This window comes from Leuresthes tenuis, unplaced genomic scaffold (assembly GCF_036924035.1).
Source record: "Leuresthes tenuis unplaced genomic scaffold, fLeuTen1.0.hap1 SCAF_10, whole genome shotgun sequence".
Taxonomy (NCBI): Eukaryota; Metazoa; Chordata; class Actinopteri; order Atheriniformes; family Atherinopsidae; genus Leuresthes; species Leuresthes tenuis.
In genome coordinates, this window is record NW_027325364.1 from 16,245,910 (window position 1) to 16,263,139 (window position 17,230).

Consider the following 17,230-nt stretch of genomic DNA (forward strand, 5'->3'; position numbering starts at 1 on the left):
TTCTGTAATAGATGGACAGGGCTGTGGAGTCAGAAAGCATCAGCTGGAGTTGTGCAGCCTTTGAAGCCAAAGCTGAGCAAGACCACACGTGACAGTTAAACAATGTCTCATCTGGGAGTGATGGGTCAATGCACGGGCGGCTCTGTTCGTGAGAGGCAAACCGGACAAAACCGTTCAATGTGGTTTATATATGGTCCACCTTTTAAAGGATGTTTTTCCAAAATGACAGACACTTCCAGTCTGTAATCATAGAGCTTTAAGTGACCAAAATTTGAGGTTTTTGTCTTTGTTGTTTCCACTCTGATATTGTTAATATTAAGACAAAAGGTGTGTGTGTGTGTGTGGGGTGGGGGGGGGGGGGGGGGGGGTGGGGGGGGGGGGGGGGGGGGGGGGGGGGGGAAATCTGTACATAGAAATGTCAACATGTAGATTTACATTAACAGGTGCATATAAAGAAGAAAAACTTTAGAGGTGCCAGTTTTTATGTCCACATGCACATATTATGTACATTATGAACTTAGCATCTTTTTGTCATTACAGGAAGAGTTTTTGTTTTTGACAAAATTATTAAAACTGTCATAGTTTAAGGATTTCCCTATGTTTCTTCTTTCTGTGTTCTGGCTTTACATCCTGTTTTGTTTTTGAATTGGTCTAGCCTGTGCACTTGGGCCAGTTTTCTTTCGTGCCTTTAATTCTCGCCTGTTTTTAGTGAACTATCTGCCCCACACCTGTGTTTCATTTGTTAATTACACTCCTCCCGGTAAATATTCTTATTACTCTCAGTTATCTTTGTTCTTTTCCAGTTTGTCATCATTCCTACCAGTCCTGAGCCTGTCCTGGTTCCTGTTTTGCTTCCCAGTCTTTTGGATTTGTTTGATGTTTTTGTAAGTTTGAGTAAGTACACTTCTGTTCTGCATCTCTGCGCCTCCAGAGAGTCTGTTTTCGGGTTCTTTTCCCACACTGATTGTGACAAAAACTGCTTTCAACTACATATTGGTGTGTCATAGTATCTTATAAACAATATATTTGTTGAGCCTGTGTCTCCGGACAAAATCTTCACAGCTGTGGTATGATTTCATATAGTAGTCCATCAAAATCTTCTTCTTCTGCATCTCTGGCCATCATCATCAGCTATTCTACTTTTCACTTCCTTTATCTGACTATTTTATTATCTTTTTACTTTACAAATTAGGATTTTAGGCGTTCAGTGTGAATGAAATGTCATGTTTAGTACTGGGTTACAGTTCATAGTGCAAAATACAAGTACCGCGAAAAAGATCAGTCAATTTGATCACGTTTGCATTTGTCATTGTTTTTCTCACTGTTTCCAAACCACTCATATAGTAATGGATAATATAAAACGCAATTCCATCAGCAGTCTTCTCTTTCCATCTACCTCAGCTCAGGCCGTTTTGTGTAGGCTGCTTTTCATTTTCTCCACCAGAGGCTGCAATTTCGTCTGTAATATGAGCTGCTGCCAGGCCGGCTGTGCTTTGACTGCTGAATCTCCTGGCAGAGTTTGAGCAGGGAGCCGTTTACCATCCCTCACACAGACCAGGCGCTAAGTGTAGCAGTCCCGTCCGCAGTCTGCCTCAGCACCTCAGCCGCCCGCAATGCCCTCTGATACTGCCGCGCCGCTCGTTTCCGCCTCTCTCTGACCAGCTGTCTCTCTGCGAGTTACCCTGGATCTCCACTTTTGGATTGCCGTTTAGCCCCCATCCGCGCCGCGTGAAACTAATGGGGAAGGTCCAAGGATAACAGGGTGCGGGATTTTGCTACTGCAGAGGACCTGCCGGTAGTTTGCAACCCCGGAGGAGGAGGGGGGAGGCTGCGCGTCTGTCAGAGGCTTCAGCGTCGCATCCACTATTTTGATGATCTAAAATCGCCTTGCATGGATACATCATGGCTACGTTTATATGCAGGGTGCAGTTCTTAGATGACACTGATCCATTCAACAGCACCAATTTCCCTGAGCCTACCAGACCACCTCTGTACACTTTCAGGGAAGATATTCCCCTGATCAATCAGATTGCTGGAGTCCACCGGCTGCTGAAAGCCCCGCAGAAGGTACGCAGCAACCTTTTCATGTCTCGATCGGGCTGTTGTTCATATTTATTTGTGTGGGCCTAGTTGAAAGTCCTCACTTAAATTAATGATTAGCTTTCATGTGTTGATGGGGTTACTAGGCTACCAAACAAAGCTGATGGACCAATGAACAAGTGAATTGAAGCAGCTTGCAAATGCTGATTGAGCGTCAGCCTGCAGTTGCCATCGATATTTTAAGTGTATGATATTTGAGGATCCCTTGTTTTGTCGAGTGGGAGGAGGCAAAAGTTAATGTCTACATCCAATGCAACATCCAGCCTGATTGAATATTTATTATAATTCAAACTGCTTTCACTTTAGTCTAACCTTCTTGTTCTCTGTTGTTCTCAGACTGTTTGAAAATAAATCTAAATGTTCCATCCCAATTACTTTTTGTGAGGAGACTGAAACCAATTAGCAGGACAGGAAAATCTAAGTATTCATTACGATTGTTTGACTTAACTCGACAATGTATTTTCGTGAATCGACAGGCTTGAATTCCATGTAGGAAACCACTTCTGCCATTGTCACTACATGGTGCCAGTTATAGTAGGCGGGGGTCAAAGGCTCAGTTTGGCAGTCGAGAGTCAAGGTAATTTCCCTCAGGGATTGATGAGATCTGCAGTTTGGCATTTGCAGCATTCTGATCCCAACACATCGTGGACATTGTTTGTTTTCATCGTCTTGTGGGACTTCTTGTGGCATGAATTTGTTTTCATTCAAATGAATGCATTTTTGCCATAGCCAGACATTGTTTGATCAGCTTCATCACATCTGTGTTTCATTCATTGATAACCGTCTGAGGAGGCTAATTTAAACACATTATTTTGGTTGCAAGAGTTGGACTTCCCAGGACCCACAACTTTTTTTTTTTTTTTTTGCCAGTTGCAATAAACTCAAATTGACTGAATGTTCCTCTTTGGAATTGCATAATTGCCCTGTTAGAGTTTTCCCAAAGAAAGTCGATGAGAATTAGCATAAACCAGAGGCTCGTTTTCTTCTGTCTTTTGTAGGGCTCTTGATTGTCTGTCTTGAGAAATGCCTGTTTTTGCCTTCTCCTTAGGCCACATGCATTCAAACACTTTTTATTTTTTTAAAACCACATTTACTGACCTTTTAAATTTCAACAAAACACAGGACATTACATCTTAGGTTAAGTATTCTTATTGAGCATTCATCTTAGTTTGGGAGTCACGTAAATTGAAATTTAATTACTATTTTTCTTAATTCTGTCAGATCAGTGCTCCTCCATCTCGTTGGTGTAGAGCTTGTAAGTTAAGTCAAGGAGGCGTCAGGATGTTGTGGATCACCACAAGCCTCTGCCTCTCATTCTGCTGCTCACTCATTCTGACCAGCAGGGTGGGATGGGGACACTTTCCATTGTACAAGAGAGGAGAGGGAAGCTAGCAGGATGCAGAAAATAAATGATATATATATATTTTTTACAGTCAGCTGGTCTCAGTTTAGCTGCAGGCAAATCTGCAAACTTAACAGGGAGAGCAAGAGGTAAGCTGTGCAATGACTTTGGTATTTGGTCACATGGGTAGTAATTATTATCTGTAACAAATTATTCTAAATCATTATAAACAAAAACAGTCCAATGGATGGTGATACTGTCATCACATGAGCAAGGAGTTCTCTTGTGCACACCATCAAAGGTTTAGTCTCCCTCTGATAAAATTCAAGCTTTGACATGTCTATAAAGATATTTTATTGTATTACAAAATGTGTCATGAACAAAATCAGCCATTTTTGCATACCTGCGGATTTCTGCTTTGAATCTGCAGAGCACACCCACAGAGTCTCAGGAAGCTGAGGTCAGTAAAATATAGGACGAACCAATTCTGAATACTTGTTGGGCGGAGCTTTCCTAATTTGCATGTAACCTTAGGAACTTATTGAATGAGAACTTAATACGAGCTTGGTGAGGGGAAAACGATAGAAACAAGGGTAGGTGAGAAGCCACCTGGTTCGCTCAGTCTGAGGCTCCCAGTTGGGAGTTTACTTGCTTCCGCCCTCTGGTGGCAGAGCAAACTGGGAGCCTTCTGAACCAGTGAGCCGGTCATTTATTATATTGTCGAAAGCGATTTTCAAAAATGACAAAGTGACCATTTGGATACTTCTATTTACATAAAGAGGACATTTGAATTGGCCATTGCAAAGTGTAGCAGAGCTGGAGCAGACCAGAGTTATCTGCTGGTGGGCGGGGATGTAGATGAGGTCAGATTAGCATATTTATAGATCCCAATATTTTATTTTTTTTCCACAAATATTTTAAAACTAATCATGACTCGAGTAAGACCAGCTCTGTATGACATTGCCTTTGCAAAGTTGTTTTCTTTGAGCTCTCTCTGTGTTGTAGTTCACTCTGCTTTGGTGAAGCAATTATGAAGCTTCAAAGCCATTGTGCAGGGTGTGATGTTTTTGTTATGGCAGTTGCCCGGTTGGAAAAGCTACTTTTCAAGAACATGTGATTTATAAATTTTTTTTAACACCATAATGCTTTCCAATGATGTGTATCTAAGGCATCCTGGCACTTCTGTAAGTGCACATACTGTGATGACTGCCTGACTCGGCTTTCTGATTTCATTATTTTTGTCCTTTTAAGATGCCAATACATGCATACTATTCCAAATCTGCTGCTTTTCAACACATAAATAGAGCTGTTTATTGTAATATAACTTGTACTCCATCATTGTAGGACTCTGACAAATTTCAATTTCTGGGACTTTTTTTTTTTTTCCTTCCGCTTTTCCCGTAATGAGAAGGGTGTGTGTTGTTTTTTTTGTTGTATTTTTTTGTGCGCTGTAAAATACAGGTTCCTCCTTTTGAATTCCTCTAGACATTGTCATGCAGAGTTGAGGTTTTGCTGCACTCTGTATTTTAAAGGGTTGTCTCTGAAAAGAGTTCCTTTCAAAAGAACGGATCCTCTGCATACCTGACAGGAACCTAAGATTACCGTCGTGGCTTCTCCTTCATGCATCAGGTGTGCGCTTTAATGTCACATACCTTCACTGGTAGACCACAAATGGCTTCATCAAGTAGCTTTAAAAGTAGGCGATTGTAATTCTTCTTTATTTCTTTTTTTTAAATTTATTTTGAGTCCACTGAAGTTTGTAAATGCAAGTATGTGAGGTGGGTAACGCAGTTTATTGGTTTATTATGAGTTTGAAATGTGTAAATTCCAGATGTCCTTCCCCCATTGAACGCAGAGAAACTTGAAATGAGATGGCAGCTTTAAATTGAAAATTGCATGGTGTTTATTTTTAGGCATTTTTGCCTCCACTGTGTCGCTGGTCAGTGGACCACAGTATGGTTGTTGGAGGGAAAGGCCAGACCTCAGTGTGTGAGCAGAGCGCTTGTGGTTGCTTCTTTGGACAGAGCCACTGTGGGTTCAAGTCCTGGGTAGAAGATGGATAGAGAAGTCTCTACTTCTGATAATCTGTTAACAGTTCTCCCTCCCATTCCTGGATTAAGGGATGGGGATGAATTACATCATCATGACCTGGTTTTACATTGCAATACCTGTAATTGGTAATCCAGGTTGACGTAATGAGCACCTAAAGAGACACAGGTTAGAGGATGAATGTCTGGGTATGTGGAAGAGTCGCTGGATGGCAAACTTGCATAATTAGCTTCGACTTTGCTGCCTCTGTTTGTCTTTGACAGCAAGTCAAAACCTTGTGCGGCGCAATGCATTTCATAGTTCCACAGTTGGCTAATTACTGGTTACAGTGGCAGTTTCAGCCCAATGTTTGGTCTCTTTAAGGTTGTGATACAGAGTAAGTAGCTGGATGAAGCAAACATTCTTATCCTTTTTCTAATCCAAGAGTTTCAGTAATTAAAGTGTAACGATCCGTTGGATGTACAAAGAGTTGAAAGTTGAAAGCTGAATTTAAGTCGTCTGTCAGATTTAACCATTTTTTTACTTGAATACCAACAAGTTCCCCAACTGAAATGGTTATAAGTAATTTGTTCATGCCCTTCAATACGTCTCATAACAGTGCCCTGTAAAGTACTGCCATTCACAAGGGGCGGAAGGGAAATGCAACTCATGAGCCTTCCACACCAGAGCAGACGTCATTTCCATGGGCACATTTTGGGGAAAACACTTGTGCGTATACATAGGGATCATGTCAGAGTTTACATTTCCAAAATATTGGTTTCTTTTTGTTTTAAAAAGCCTTAAATTGACAAAATGTCAGCAGTTGCAATACATCAAAAATGTGATTAACACCAAAGATTCAATCCACTTTATTGGAAGTTCAGTTTGGTCCCGGGTTGCTTCATTGTAAGTATACTAGCATTTGGGATTCAGTTGCCATTTTGCTTTGTATTTAGAAGCAATGAGGTTAAAAATTGGAAAAACTTCCAAAAATGCACAAAAAGTTTATACACTTTTTTTTTTTGTGCCATTCACAGAAGACCTGATGCGCATTAAGGGGAACGGAAACAACTTTGTGAATTGTGTCTGACCTTGCAAACTGAACTGACATGATTCACCAGATGTTTCTCATCTGAGCCAGCTAACAGTAATCTCATGTGAATGACCTGCATCTTCCCAGATATGATAGAATTTCCCTGACTTTCTCAGAGATGAAAGTAACTCCTGACAAAGAACTCTCCATTTTCTACTTATGGATGTCCACCGGAGCCATTGTTGAATTTTCCTCCTCTTTTAGGACAATTACTTCTATTGAATTACAGCCACTTGCCATGAGACTCATACCACCACCCTGTGATCACGCTACGAAGGTTTTTATTATTTTATTATTCGTTTCATCCCAACAGGTAGAAATGTACCTGATTCACACCATTTTTATTTGTGCTATCTAAAGCCTGGGTAGTCCATTGGCATAAAAACAGTAGGCTTAACCCAGGCCCATATGCTTGGATTTCCTGTAAGAATCAGTCGTGTAATCTGGAGAATCGCTTGCTTCCTTCCCCCGGCTGAGAACAGTAAAGATGTTGTTTTCCATTTTTCTGTTCTACCTGTCTCCCTCTGTCTCTTTATCTTTCTTTTTCTGTCTGCTCCTGCCTTACTGAATGAACATCAACTACAATGTAAATAGAACTTATCTTTTAAACCTATGACTTCCTCAGCTGTTCCCTGCTTTGCCCCCATCTCTGCTCTTTATTTATTTATTTATTTTTTTTAATCGCCGATTAATCTTTTGGTTAACAATGCACAGAAAGACAACGAGATGGCTCAGTCGGGGAGCGATTTTGGTGGGTAAGAGTGAGTTATCCTAACCAACCACATGTTTTGTTTCAGTTCCCAAATATGACACAGTCCTTGAGTGCTGTGGAGTGCAGAAATACAAACAGAGTGGCTGAACACATCAAAGCCATAATGTCTTTCCCAGCGTTTTTTTTTTTTTTTTCTTTTCTTTTTCCCTTCACATTTAATTAAGTTATTGTTGTGTGGAAGTGCATCACTCCTGGCAGTAACGGCTCTTATTTAAAAAAAACACTTGGTTTTACATGCTACATATGTTTACACATGTTGCTCATTAAGAGTTAAGATCATGTTGGCTGCCTACACTATGTGGGGATGTGCAAGCAGCAGTTAGCATGTCATAATCTATGCTACCTTGCAAGGCTTCAGTGAGGGCTGACAAGAAAAGATATACTCTTCTAGTTTGTTGCTTTAGACACCCTGACTGTTGGTCGAGCACAGCAGTGCCAATCTCTCCTCTGAAGTCATGTTTTCCCTCCTTTTAATGGTATTTGTTTTCCTGTCTTCTGTTTCTCTGTTGGTGCCGCCGTCCTGTGGAGCTGACAGACCCTGAATATAAATAGGTTAATATCTCCAATTTGGAGGTCAACCAGACAAGTGAACAGATGCTCCCATTCTTCATCTCTTTGAGCAGAGTCAGGCGATGACAAGCATTCAAGACCAGACAAATCATACCTCCTCTGCAAAATCATCCAGTGTGATGATAGTTTATCAGACGGGGAGAGCAGAGAGATAAGAGGCACCAGACTGCCAACAAGTCCAAATCTGTAGGACTTCTCTCCAGCCATGCTCAGCTGGGCTTTCTAGAGCACTTGGAGGCAAGGTTAAACAAACAAATGAAAGAAGAAAATAAATAACTTCTATGGTACTCTGCAGACTAGACGCCACACATTTGGGCAATAAAATGAATGACAAAAGTATGTTTTGTGTTATATATGTTGGTATCCCATCAACCCAAACCATACATGTATTGTTCTTAGTAGTTGTATAAGGAATGAGAATATTTAGTCCTATCATATCTGGCTACAACAAACAATTTTCCATCACCTCTGTTATCTTCCTGTTTAGCCCGATGACTGCGCCCTCCAGCTGTCCCACAATGGAAGCTACTTGGATTTGGAGTCTACCCTGGCAGAGCAGCGAGATGAACTGGAAGGATTTCAGGAGGATGGAGGGTAAGATAACAATCACCTCTGTGTCTGTCTCTGTCTTAAATCTTCCCCTGCAATCGCCAAACTTCAAAAGCCAAAAAAACGGCCTGTACACAGCGCTCTGAAATGAAAAACATTCTCCGTTTCTGCACTGAAGTGAAACACTGAAATAAACTTGGATGCCGCTTTAAAAAGTTGCTCATATACTCCTTGCACTTAAAAAATAAAAATAAAATTAAAAAATGCAGCTCGGAGTGGTGCCAGGCGGACTGAAAATTGCAAGCAGGACTGGCACTGCTTAGCAGGTGGATGCAGTAATGTACTTTACTTGCCAGGCTCTGATTGTCCAGGAATAAATTGTTCCTGCTGCTGCTGTGGTCAAATTAGCTGTCGACCATGAGAAATTTATGAAAAATAATTCTTTAAGAGAAAGTGACTTGAAAGTTTTTGATTACAAGAATTTGGCTTTAAAAAACCACTCGTAATACTTCTCCACTTTTGCAGTCAGACATAATCACTACAATATGATGACGTTTTTTTTTGAGAGAGGCATAAAAATGTAGGCAAGATAAGACGGAACTGATACAGTTGGCTACGGGGATACATATTAATATCCTGCATGTTATATTCCTTTGCCTAATTTGATCCTATTACAGCGATTGAAATCGTAATGATACCTATTTGGATTCAGGACGAATTAGTCGAGTAATCCCTTTTCCAGGCCTTAGCTGAATGAGCTCTGCTTCCCACTCTCGGGAGGGGGTGGATCTGCTGAAAATGTGAGTGGACAGGCTTTATTCCCTCCTGAGGGTCTCTGGGTTTCAGGGGTCTTTCATTGCTTTGAGTTATTAAAGGAAAAACACATTTGAGTTGAATATCAATGCTGTTATCCCCATTATCATCACACCAGGAAAGACCATTTCATCTGTCAGTCACTACATGCTATTTCTGAATTATTATATATTTGAAGACACGTCTTGTCATGTTGACATGGTGGAATATTAAGAGTCTGATAAGTTTTTGTCATCAGTTTAATTGCAATATGTGTAACGGGCCACATGTCTAACTGTCTCCATGTCATTCATCTGCTCATGTCCCAGAACCTGGCCTCCCTTGTAAAGCGGCAGTAATGATGTAATATAAACCAGTTGGGTTGTAGGCAGGTCTCATGAGTAATCACCCTGATCTCCACTGAATGTCACTTTGGTGTTCTCATTAGACTGCTGAGGTAACTACAATTGTAAATCTTGCTTATTGTAAGCTCCAAACCTAAAGTTGAGTTGAAATATCACTGTGTAACATGCAGCTAGATGATACTTTGTGTTGACATTACTCCTGGACATAGAAGAAGAAATAAAGGTTTAAATTGTATTTATCTAATTTCTATTTCATACACTCTCTTTGGCCTTTTGCTTTATTGACTCCACATGTATTCTCATGTACTCTGGAGAATGTTGATATATGTGCTGCCCACTTTAGATGATCACAAACCAAATGTTGGCATGAGAATTCCTGGTCAGCTGGACCGCAAACATGTATGGATTTATTTGTCTAACTTGGAATTCATAAGCTGCTCTCTGGGTTGGTGTTTCTATTGGACGTTGAGAGTGCCGTCCTTTCCCAGTTCCAGCAGAAATTGTTAGGAGCTTATGGAGGTTATTGAGAGCTGTGAGGTTAAAGTGGTCCACTTCTTCTCTCGTCAAAGGCCGAGCCTGCCAGGGATTGTGTCGTGCCAGCTGGCACAGGCTGGTCGGGATGTGTGTCATTAAACCCACACAGTGTTGTCTGAGGAGGCTGGGGGTGAAGGTGGTTAGCCAATTATTTAGTCAAAAATAGGGTAGTTCAGCTTGCTGGCTTTTTATGGTGCTGATGTACCCAGGATTATATCCCCTACTGCTCAGTGTTGTTGATTTGATGATTACTGAGCTAATAAAAAGTCTGAGGTATTTCACCTTAACTTTTCCATTCAATTTCTTTTTTTTAAAATAGTTTTTATTCTCTCTCCTTTTACTTTTAAACGATCTGTCAGAACGACACTCAGAACTCCGAAACGTTTAACCTTCAGAAAATAACTGATTTGATTGTTCATTATTTTATTTTAATAGTCTTAGTTGATCTCAATGCCCTAACTTTAGTTGGTAGTTTTTTTTTTTCTTCTTTAAACACAGACATCAATGTATTGAAACCGAATGATGATAAATTCCTTAACCCTCCTGATCATCGGCAACTGAATCCATTTGTAACTGATGTAAATGACAGGTTACATTCCTGAGGCGCCTGTGTCATACCTAGTGTCTTTACAATCAGATTAAAGTATGATCCTCTGACAGAGCGCTGCACAGCCAGGAGATATCCATGTCACAGGAGCTTAAGGGCCATAATCACTTCCACACCATGTTATGAAGCTCGGCTGTAGGAGATTGTAACTCTTAAATCCCCTGCCCCATCACTGCTACAGCCTCACTTCAGCTTATTAACTGACCATATTGCTCAGACATGTGCTCAGACATATCTGTTTTTAGGTAGTCGGCTTGTCATTGAGGTTTGTAGCTGTGATGAATTGAATCATATACCACACAATTTCCTGCATGTGAAGCCTTGATTCAAGGCGGGGGTTTTGGTGTCAGTCTTCAAATTAAATGGCTTTACATGTGCTTATAGATGTTTATTGTAGATTGCATCGAGTGAGGAGCCTGTTGTAGCATTTGGGAGGAACCTGCATGGGTGTGATGTTGGAAAAATGTTGAATTTGTGACTTTGATGTGCAGAATATTACTTTAGTTCTAACTCCTCGAAGACGTACTCTATTCCCTTGTTTCTCTTTCAAAGATAAGTTTTTGTTACTGACTGGATAATTGATTCAGCATGTGAATTTCTCTTTTTAGCTTTTTTACCTTTTAGCATTTCACTGGTACATATAATTTACATGAGAAGGCCAACAATTTTATGCTGAAAAGGCTCTTCCTGGTTTTATTGAGTGCTTTTTGATGCGTTTGACAGCCATTTAAAGGGCAGGCATATTAAAATCCAACTGTTTGTGCTCTGTAGGCCTCAACTATTTGGAGCTTCTCATCATATCCTTTCATCTCTCTTTAGACGGCTCCGCTTTCATTATTTTCATTTTTTTCTGAACCACTTGGACATTGTTTCATAGACACTCACAGGCACACAAGATTTTCATTTGAGGAGAAAAAGTGCATGTGAGAAGAACCAGAGGAAATGTCAAACATGAGTTAAACGTCATGTAAGGAAATAAAACTCCAGTTGTACACTCTGTGTTTGCTATTAGAGGGTCTTAATAATGCAACATCTGGGTACGTGTGAGTGTTAGACCTGGTCAGCGGTTAGTGAAGCTGCGCCTCTGAGGGAAATGAACCCCGTTATAGCCTGCTTAACCCTCCTGGCTCACTTGGGTGCTGGAGGTGCCTCCGTGGACACTGATGCAGGAGTGTCCAGAAAGTGCTGAGTCAGCAGACCTCTGCGGGGCCTTCTTGTCTGGCATTAATTGGTCTTTGTGGGGAAGTACTGGTTTTACTGTAGTCCAAGTATGTGTGTTCACTTTCTGTGGGTACACATTTTGTGTTATTTTATAAACAGGGCCAGTAATGCTCGCTTGGATCAAGCTGGCAGGCATCCACCGGTCCAGTTTGTGCTGCTCTTCGTGGAAGTTTCAAGACAGAGCTTTATAAGGATGCTGTGTGATGGAGCAGAATCATGGGAGGGATAATCAAGTAGAAAAGGAAAATAATGTGTTGATAATTGTCAGGTACGTTAAAATTCTCCAGCTGTAGCATTGATGGCCAAAGTGATGATGATGAATATCAGATTCATGCTTGCCAAAAGCTAGATTACACCTCTCCTTTGAAATGAATGAAATGTGCATATGTTTTCATTTAATCTTTGATAAAGCAATCTAATTTTGACTGTTGGTTTTGGGTAATGGTCAAGTACCGCGTGAGTAGAAAGCAATTGTTAAAGTTATTCAAATTTTATCAGCAAAGTTGTCACAGAAATATGATGCTTTTCAGGTTTAACGTGACTCGGGCTTGAGTTTGTTATACGGTATCACCACCACAGGAAGGAACCTGAAAACTCTGATACAGAGGAACATAAAGAAGAAAAAAAGGGGGTAGAAGGAGTTCATTAGAAATTGTAAACCAACATGTTGGCAATTTGGAATTTTTGCCAACATGACTTATGGTTAGGATTGTTTCTGCAATTTTGGGCTACACCCTTGACAGTCCTGCGACTCTACAGCAGGGATTGTTGATTTTTCATTTGGGGGGGGGGTTGAGGGGGAATAAACCTCACGTATATTCCGTGCATGTTTGTTTAATTTGATAATGAGCACGTTGGCCTGTGTAGCCTCAGGTCTTGGTTAAGCACAGGGATACTGTTGCAGCGAAGCAGAGAGAAAGCAGACATTCGTGACAAAATGGCTCTGGTTACCCATTTACCTCAACAGCATCACAGAGGATTAGGTTCCTGTTTGCCGTCTCATCTCACCAGGGTAGGTCCGCGTTGGCAGATGTTGCTCCTGCCCTGCCTCTGCTTGTTGCTGGATATTATATTTGAAAAATAGTGAGCAAAAGCAGGCTTCCCCTGCCATGTAATCTGCTTTTTCTGAACATCAGAACATGCTCCAAGTGACCTATCAGGGGTAGGAAAGATGTCACTTTGTCTATCTTGTAGTGCAGCTCGTTTGTGACAAGGCATCAGTATGAGCTGCTTTTTATGCTGATGGGCTTTTTCTTATGTCAGACACAGCTCTGTCTGATGGTCACTGACAGCCTGGTGCTCTGCTGGTCTGAACAATCACACAACCTTTGTGCAGGCAGCATAAAAGCTTATTTGTCAGCGAGCCGAATTAGTGAAGGGAGGAGGTTTACTTTGCAACTCTACCTGCTGTGCTCTTGTCTACATTTGTGTCTAGTTAGTTTGTTTGTATGTTTCTTAAGCTATTTGGGACATAATGGGGTGCGATCTGTGATCCAAATGCTAACAAAAGGGTGGCCCCTTACCAGCAAAAAATCAAAATGAAGGATTGAAATGTGCTGAATTTAAATGCCCTGAAATGCAGAACTTTGTGTAAGCTGTATTTGGAACTAAATAAAAGACAAAGTAGAGAACTTGGAATCACTTAACACTTACTATAGAAGTAAAAAACTAAGGAAAATACTTTAATGCAAACTAGACTATACCAGAGTAGGGCCCTCTGACAAGGCAAATGATCTTTTTTTTTTAAGATGATAGAAAACGTTGCTCTTCACAACTGAATGGAATCAGGGTGCATTGTCATGGTCTTTGTTTTCGATTGTCATTCAGTCTTTGTAGGTGGCTGACAGGATGTTGATAGGGTCTTGGCATGTCTCCATTATTTCGGGGGGGGGGGCTGACCTCCAAATTGCTCCAATCCTTTTTCTTTTTACCATTTCTGCTCTTTTTTTTTTCAAACTGCAAATAAGTTGGATCAAACTTCAGTTTTCTTCTTATTTCTGAAGATTTAGTTTAATTTGATCAAGTCAGCACATACCTACATCTTTTTGTTGTTCCCATAAGTTGATGACTTCTTTTTTTATATTCTTTATTTTAACTTTGTACAACTGCATTTTTGCCACACCTCTTTCTACGGACAAGTTTATGCAGACTTTACACTTACAGATTGAGATAATCAAGATGGCTCAGATACTTGTATCATCACATCACGTTTTCTCTGCTTTTGTCTTCTTTCTTCATAGGAGGGGCAGGAAACACAGCGTTATTCTTCGAACACAGCTCTCAGTCAGAGTTCACGCCTGCATTGGTGAGTGATAAACTACACTTCAAAACTGTGCATTTGCTACATTTCACTCTTTGAGCGTCAGTTTGCCTTTTTGTCTGCATTAAAATTGTTGTGAGCTTTAATTGCCGCTGTCACCGGTATTTTTATTATTTAATTTTTTTCTCCCATTTGGTTTCTTGTTGAGCTCGCACAGTGGCAGTAGTGGGACATGGCCAAGATTCTTAATTTGAGCGACAATTAACAGCATTTCAACAACACTCAGAAAACAAAACACTGGCATGAGGCAGAGAGAGTTGCTGTGTTCTGTCACTTTATTTAATTGGGCCCCTTGCTGTCTTTGGGTAATGTGAGGGAACTAGCACAAAGAGCTGAGTGAAAACATATGCAAACATGCATGCGCATGGCATGCGTGCAGACACAAATACACAACGTGATTCAAAAGGTCGCGCACAAATTTAGTTTTAAGTACTGAGACATCGTCTACCTGAAAGTATGCAACTGATAAGTAGGTATTTTTTGTGCTACCATGTTTTAATGCTCTTTTAATGAAAATGAAAGCTTTAAAACAAGGAATTAACCAGTAAAGTTTGTTAGCAAAGCATTTGGGCTGTAACAGTAGCAGAAGGAGGAGGAGCACACATTCGCTCATAAAGACACTCTTGCTCCTTCCTCTGCAGGCTTCAAGTGCAAAAATAACCCAAGGTCTGCAAAGGCTATTAAGCTGAAGACTGTCAGATTTTAAGTTTGGTTGTTTTCTCTACCCCAGACACAGACTATTTTCATTTAAACGACATCAGAGAATGATCTGAGAATTATCTCTAATAGCTTTTTGACTCTAAGAAAATGGTGCAGTAACCCTAATACACAGCAAATTTGCAACATATTTAAACAATGTTGTTGTTGATAGTGTTGTTAGGAGATGCTCTATGAGTTCATAACCAAAGAAGACATGTTGTCAGAACCTAATGTAACAGGTTACATGTTTAAGTGTCTGAACTTGTAAATATTTGGCTGAAAACTCCTCTGAACTGATTTTACCTCATTCTGTCCCCCTGCTGGTGCCTGGCTTAGCTTAGCGTAGCCTGGGGAGTGACAGACAGACTTGCCACTCTTCACTAAGTGGATGATGACCCTCTTTCTTTCTAAGTTGACAGCCACCTGTTGCCCCTCTCTAGTCTCCCTCAATGACTGCCCATGTGGCGAGCTGATTTATTTCCTTTAGCCGAGGTGGTCACCATTACTGTAACTTGTCCAGACACTTGAGCCTAATTTTATCTGACTGGCAAGCTAACCTTGTAGCCCCCCCTAAGCACAGAATTACACGGTGATTTTCCTGCTCCATGTTGAAGATAATTTGTTATCCTCCCAAAGACAAATGGTGTGATATTCTTTTGGCTGTGCACTTGCACTGTATGGGATTGAGCCTCCATTATATTAAGACAAAAAGAATGATTGTTATTATTTTCTCTATAATGACAGATGTAATAAGTGGGGGGAAAAAGACGCATTTATGTACAGTACTGATGAGGAGCCAGCCCACAATGTACAGAAGTGATTTTCTGAAAATCTCTTTAAAATGCATCCTCACTTATGATTGTGTGCTAGCTTAGCACACCCACGTTGTTAAGATGTTTATCCCAGACGCTCCCGTCATGAACATGAGTAATGAGTTGGTTACAACTATGTTTACTTTAATCTGTGTTATTTAGCACTCTTTTGCGGAAAAACCCATTGCGTGTATTTCAATGTTTAATTAAGTAGTACATCTTTTTGTGTATGTTTTCTGGTTTTTGGTTTTCTCCGGATTTACACAAAGCAGGCCCAGCTTTTTTGTTTGTCTGTGTGTGTACGTGTGTGCCTGTACTACAGCGTGCGTGTGTCATGAACCACAGCGAGACCTAATCCAGGCTTCCCTAATCATAGTCATTAGCACTCACAAACATATGTCTCTGCAGGGGCGAGGCAGAAATCTGTTCAGCAAAGCAGAGGAAGGAAATGTCTCACCCAAGGAGCTAATGGTTTACTGAACTACTTTTTACAAATGCACCTCTGCCACAATGACTTTATATTAACACAAAGTAAAGTAGTTCTGCGTTTCTGCATACTTAAAACACAACTTGCAGGTTAACCACCTCAGTGACCTAAAGTGCAGAAACACGTAGCGGCAACCATTTAAAAAATGTATGTTTATATATGCACTTCTATAACATTGAGAGAGACGAAATGTCACTGAAACAGTGTCTTTTATACTTTAGTAAAAAAAACAGTCAGCACGACTCGACATAAGAGACAGCAGCCAAGCTAAAACAAGTTTAGCGATGAGAGAAATGCACCCACACGGGAGTTTTGATGCTGAAGAAATTGAAAATTAAAAAGCACAAGCACATGACTGATAACAGCTTTGTAATTATGAGCCTCTTGGGCATCAAATGGCCCAAGAAAAGACGAGAAGAAAAATCATGCATCAGAGAGAAATTAGGTTGTAGTGTGAGGAGAACCACAAGGGAAGTGAGCTTGTGCACTAGTTAGTTGGCAGTATTGGCTAAAATTTACATCTTGCTGAAAAGTTTTCCATGATGTATCAAATTATAACAAAAATAGAGGTGGTTGTTTACTACTCAAGTAATAAATACAACAGAACCTAAATCTTAAGGATCGATTGCTACGCTGTTATTTATAGCACACACAGCAAAACTACAGTTTACGGTGCATACCACCGATATCGGAGCGGAAAAGGAGGGTAACTCAGGAGACACATGAAAGACCAACTACTATATTGGGGAAAAAAAAAAAAAACTTTGTTGGACTGCAAGCCGAAAATATATAATCCACTCTTTTAAAATGAGCGCTACACACGGTTGCATCTGTTACAGAAGCACCAGTGAAGTACCGTCTTCTAACTCAGCCACTTCTTGAGGAAAAACAGTCACCCAAAATATTCACCTTGACGAAAATAAAAGAAGAAACGAAAAA

General features: G+C 40.5%; 1 protein-coding gene across 2 annotated transcripts in view; it reads left to right on the forward strand.

Moving 5' to 3' along the window:
- Window positions 1-1,563: 1,563 nt before the first annotated feature.
- The window catches only part of fhod3b (formin homology 2 domain containing 3b), an 87,952-nt gene continuing 72,285 nt past the window's right edge, over window positions 1,564-17,230 (forward strand). For both annotated transcript variants that reach the window (XM_072394443.1, XM_072394444.1), the window contains exons 1-3: window positions 1,564-2,067; window positions 8,393-8,499; window positions 14,214-14,278. In XM_072394443.1, the coding sequence (XP_072250544.1) occupies window positions 1,903-2,067; window positions 8,393-8,499; window positions 14,214-14,278 (337 nt within the window). In that variant the 5' untranslated portion in view covers window positions 1,564-1,902. The remainder of the gene's footprint in view (window positions 2,068-8,392; window positions 8,500-14,213; window positions 14,279-17,230) is intronic.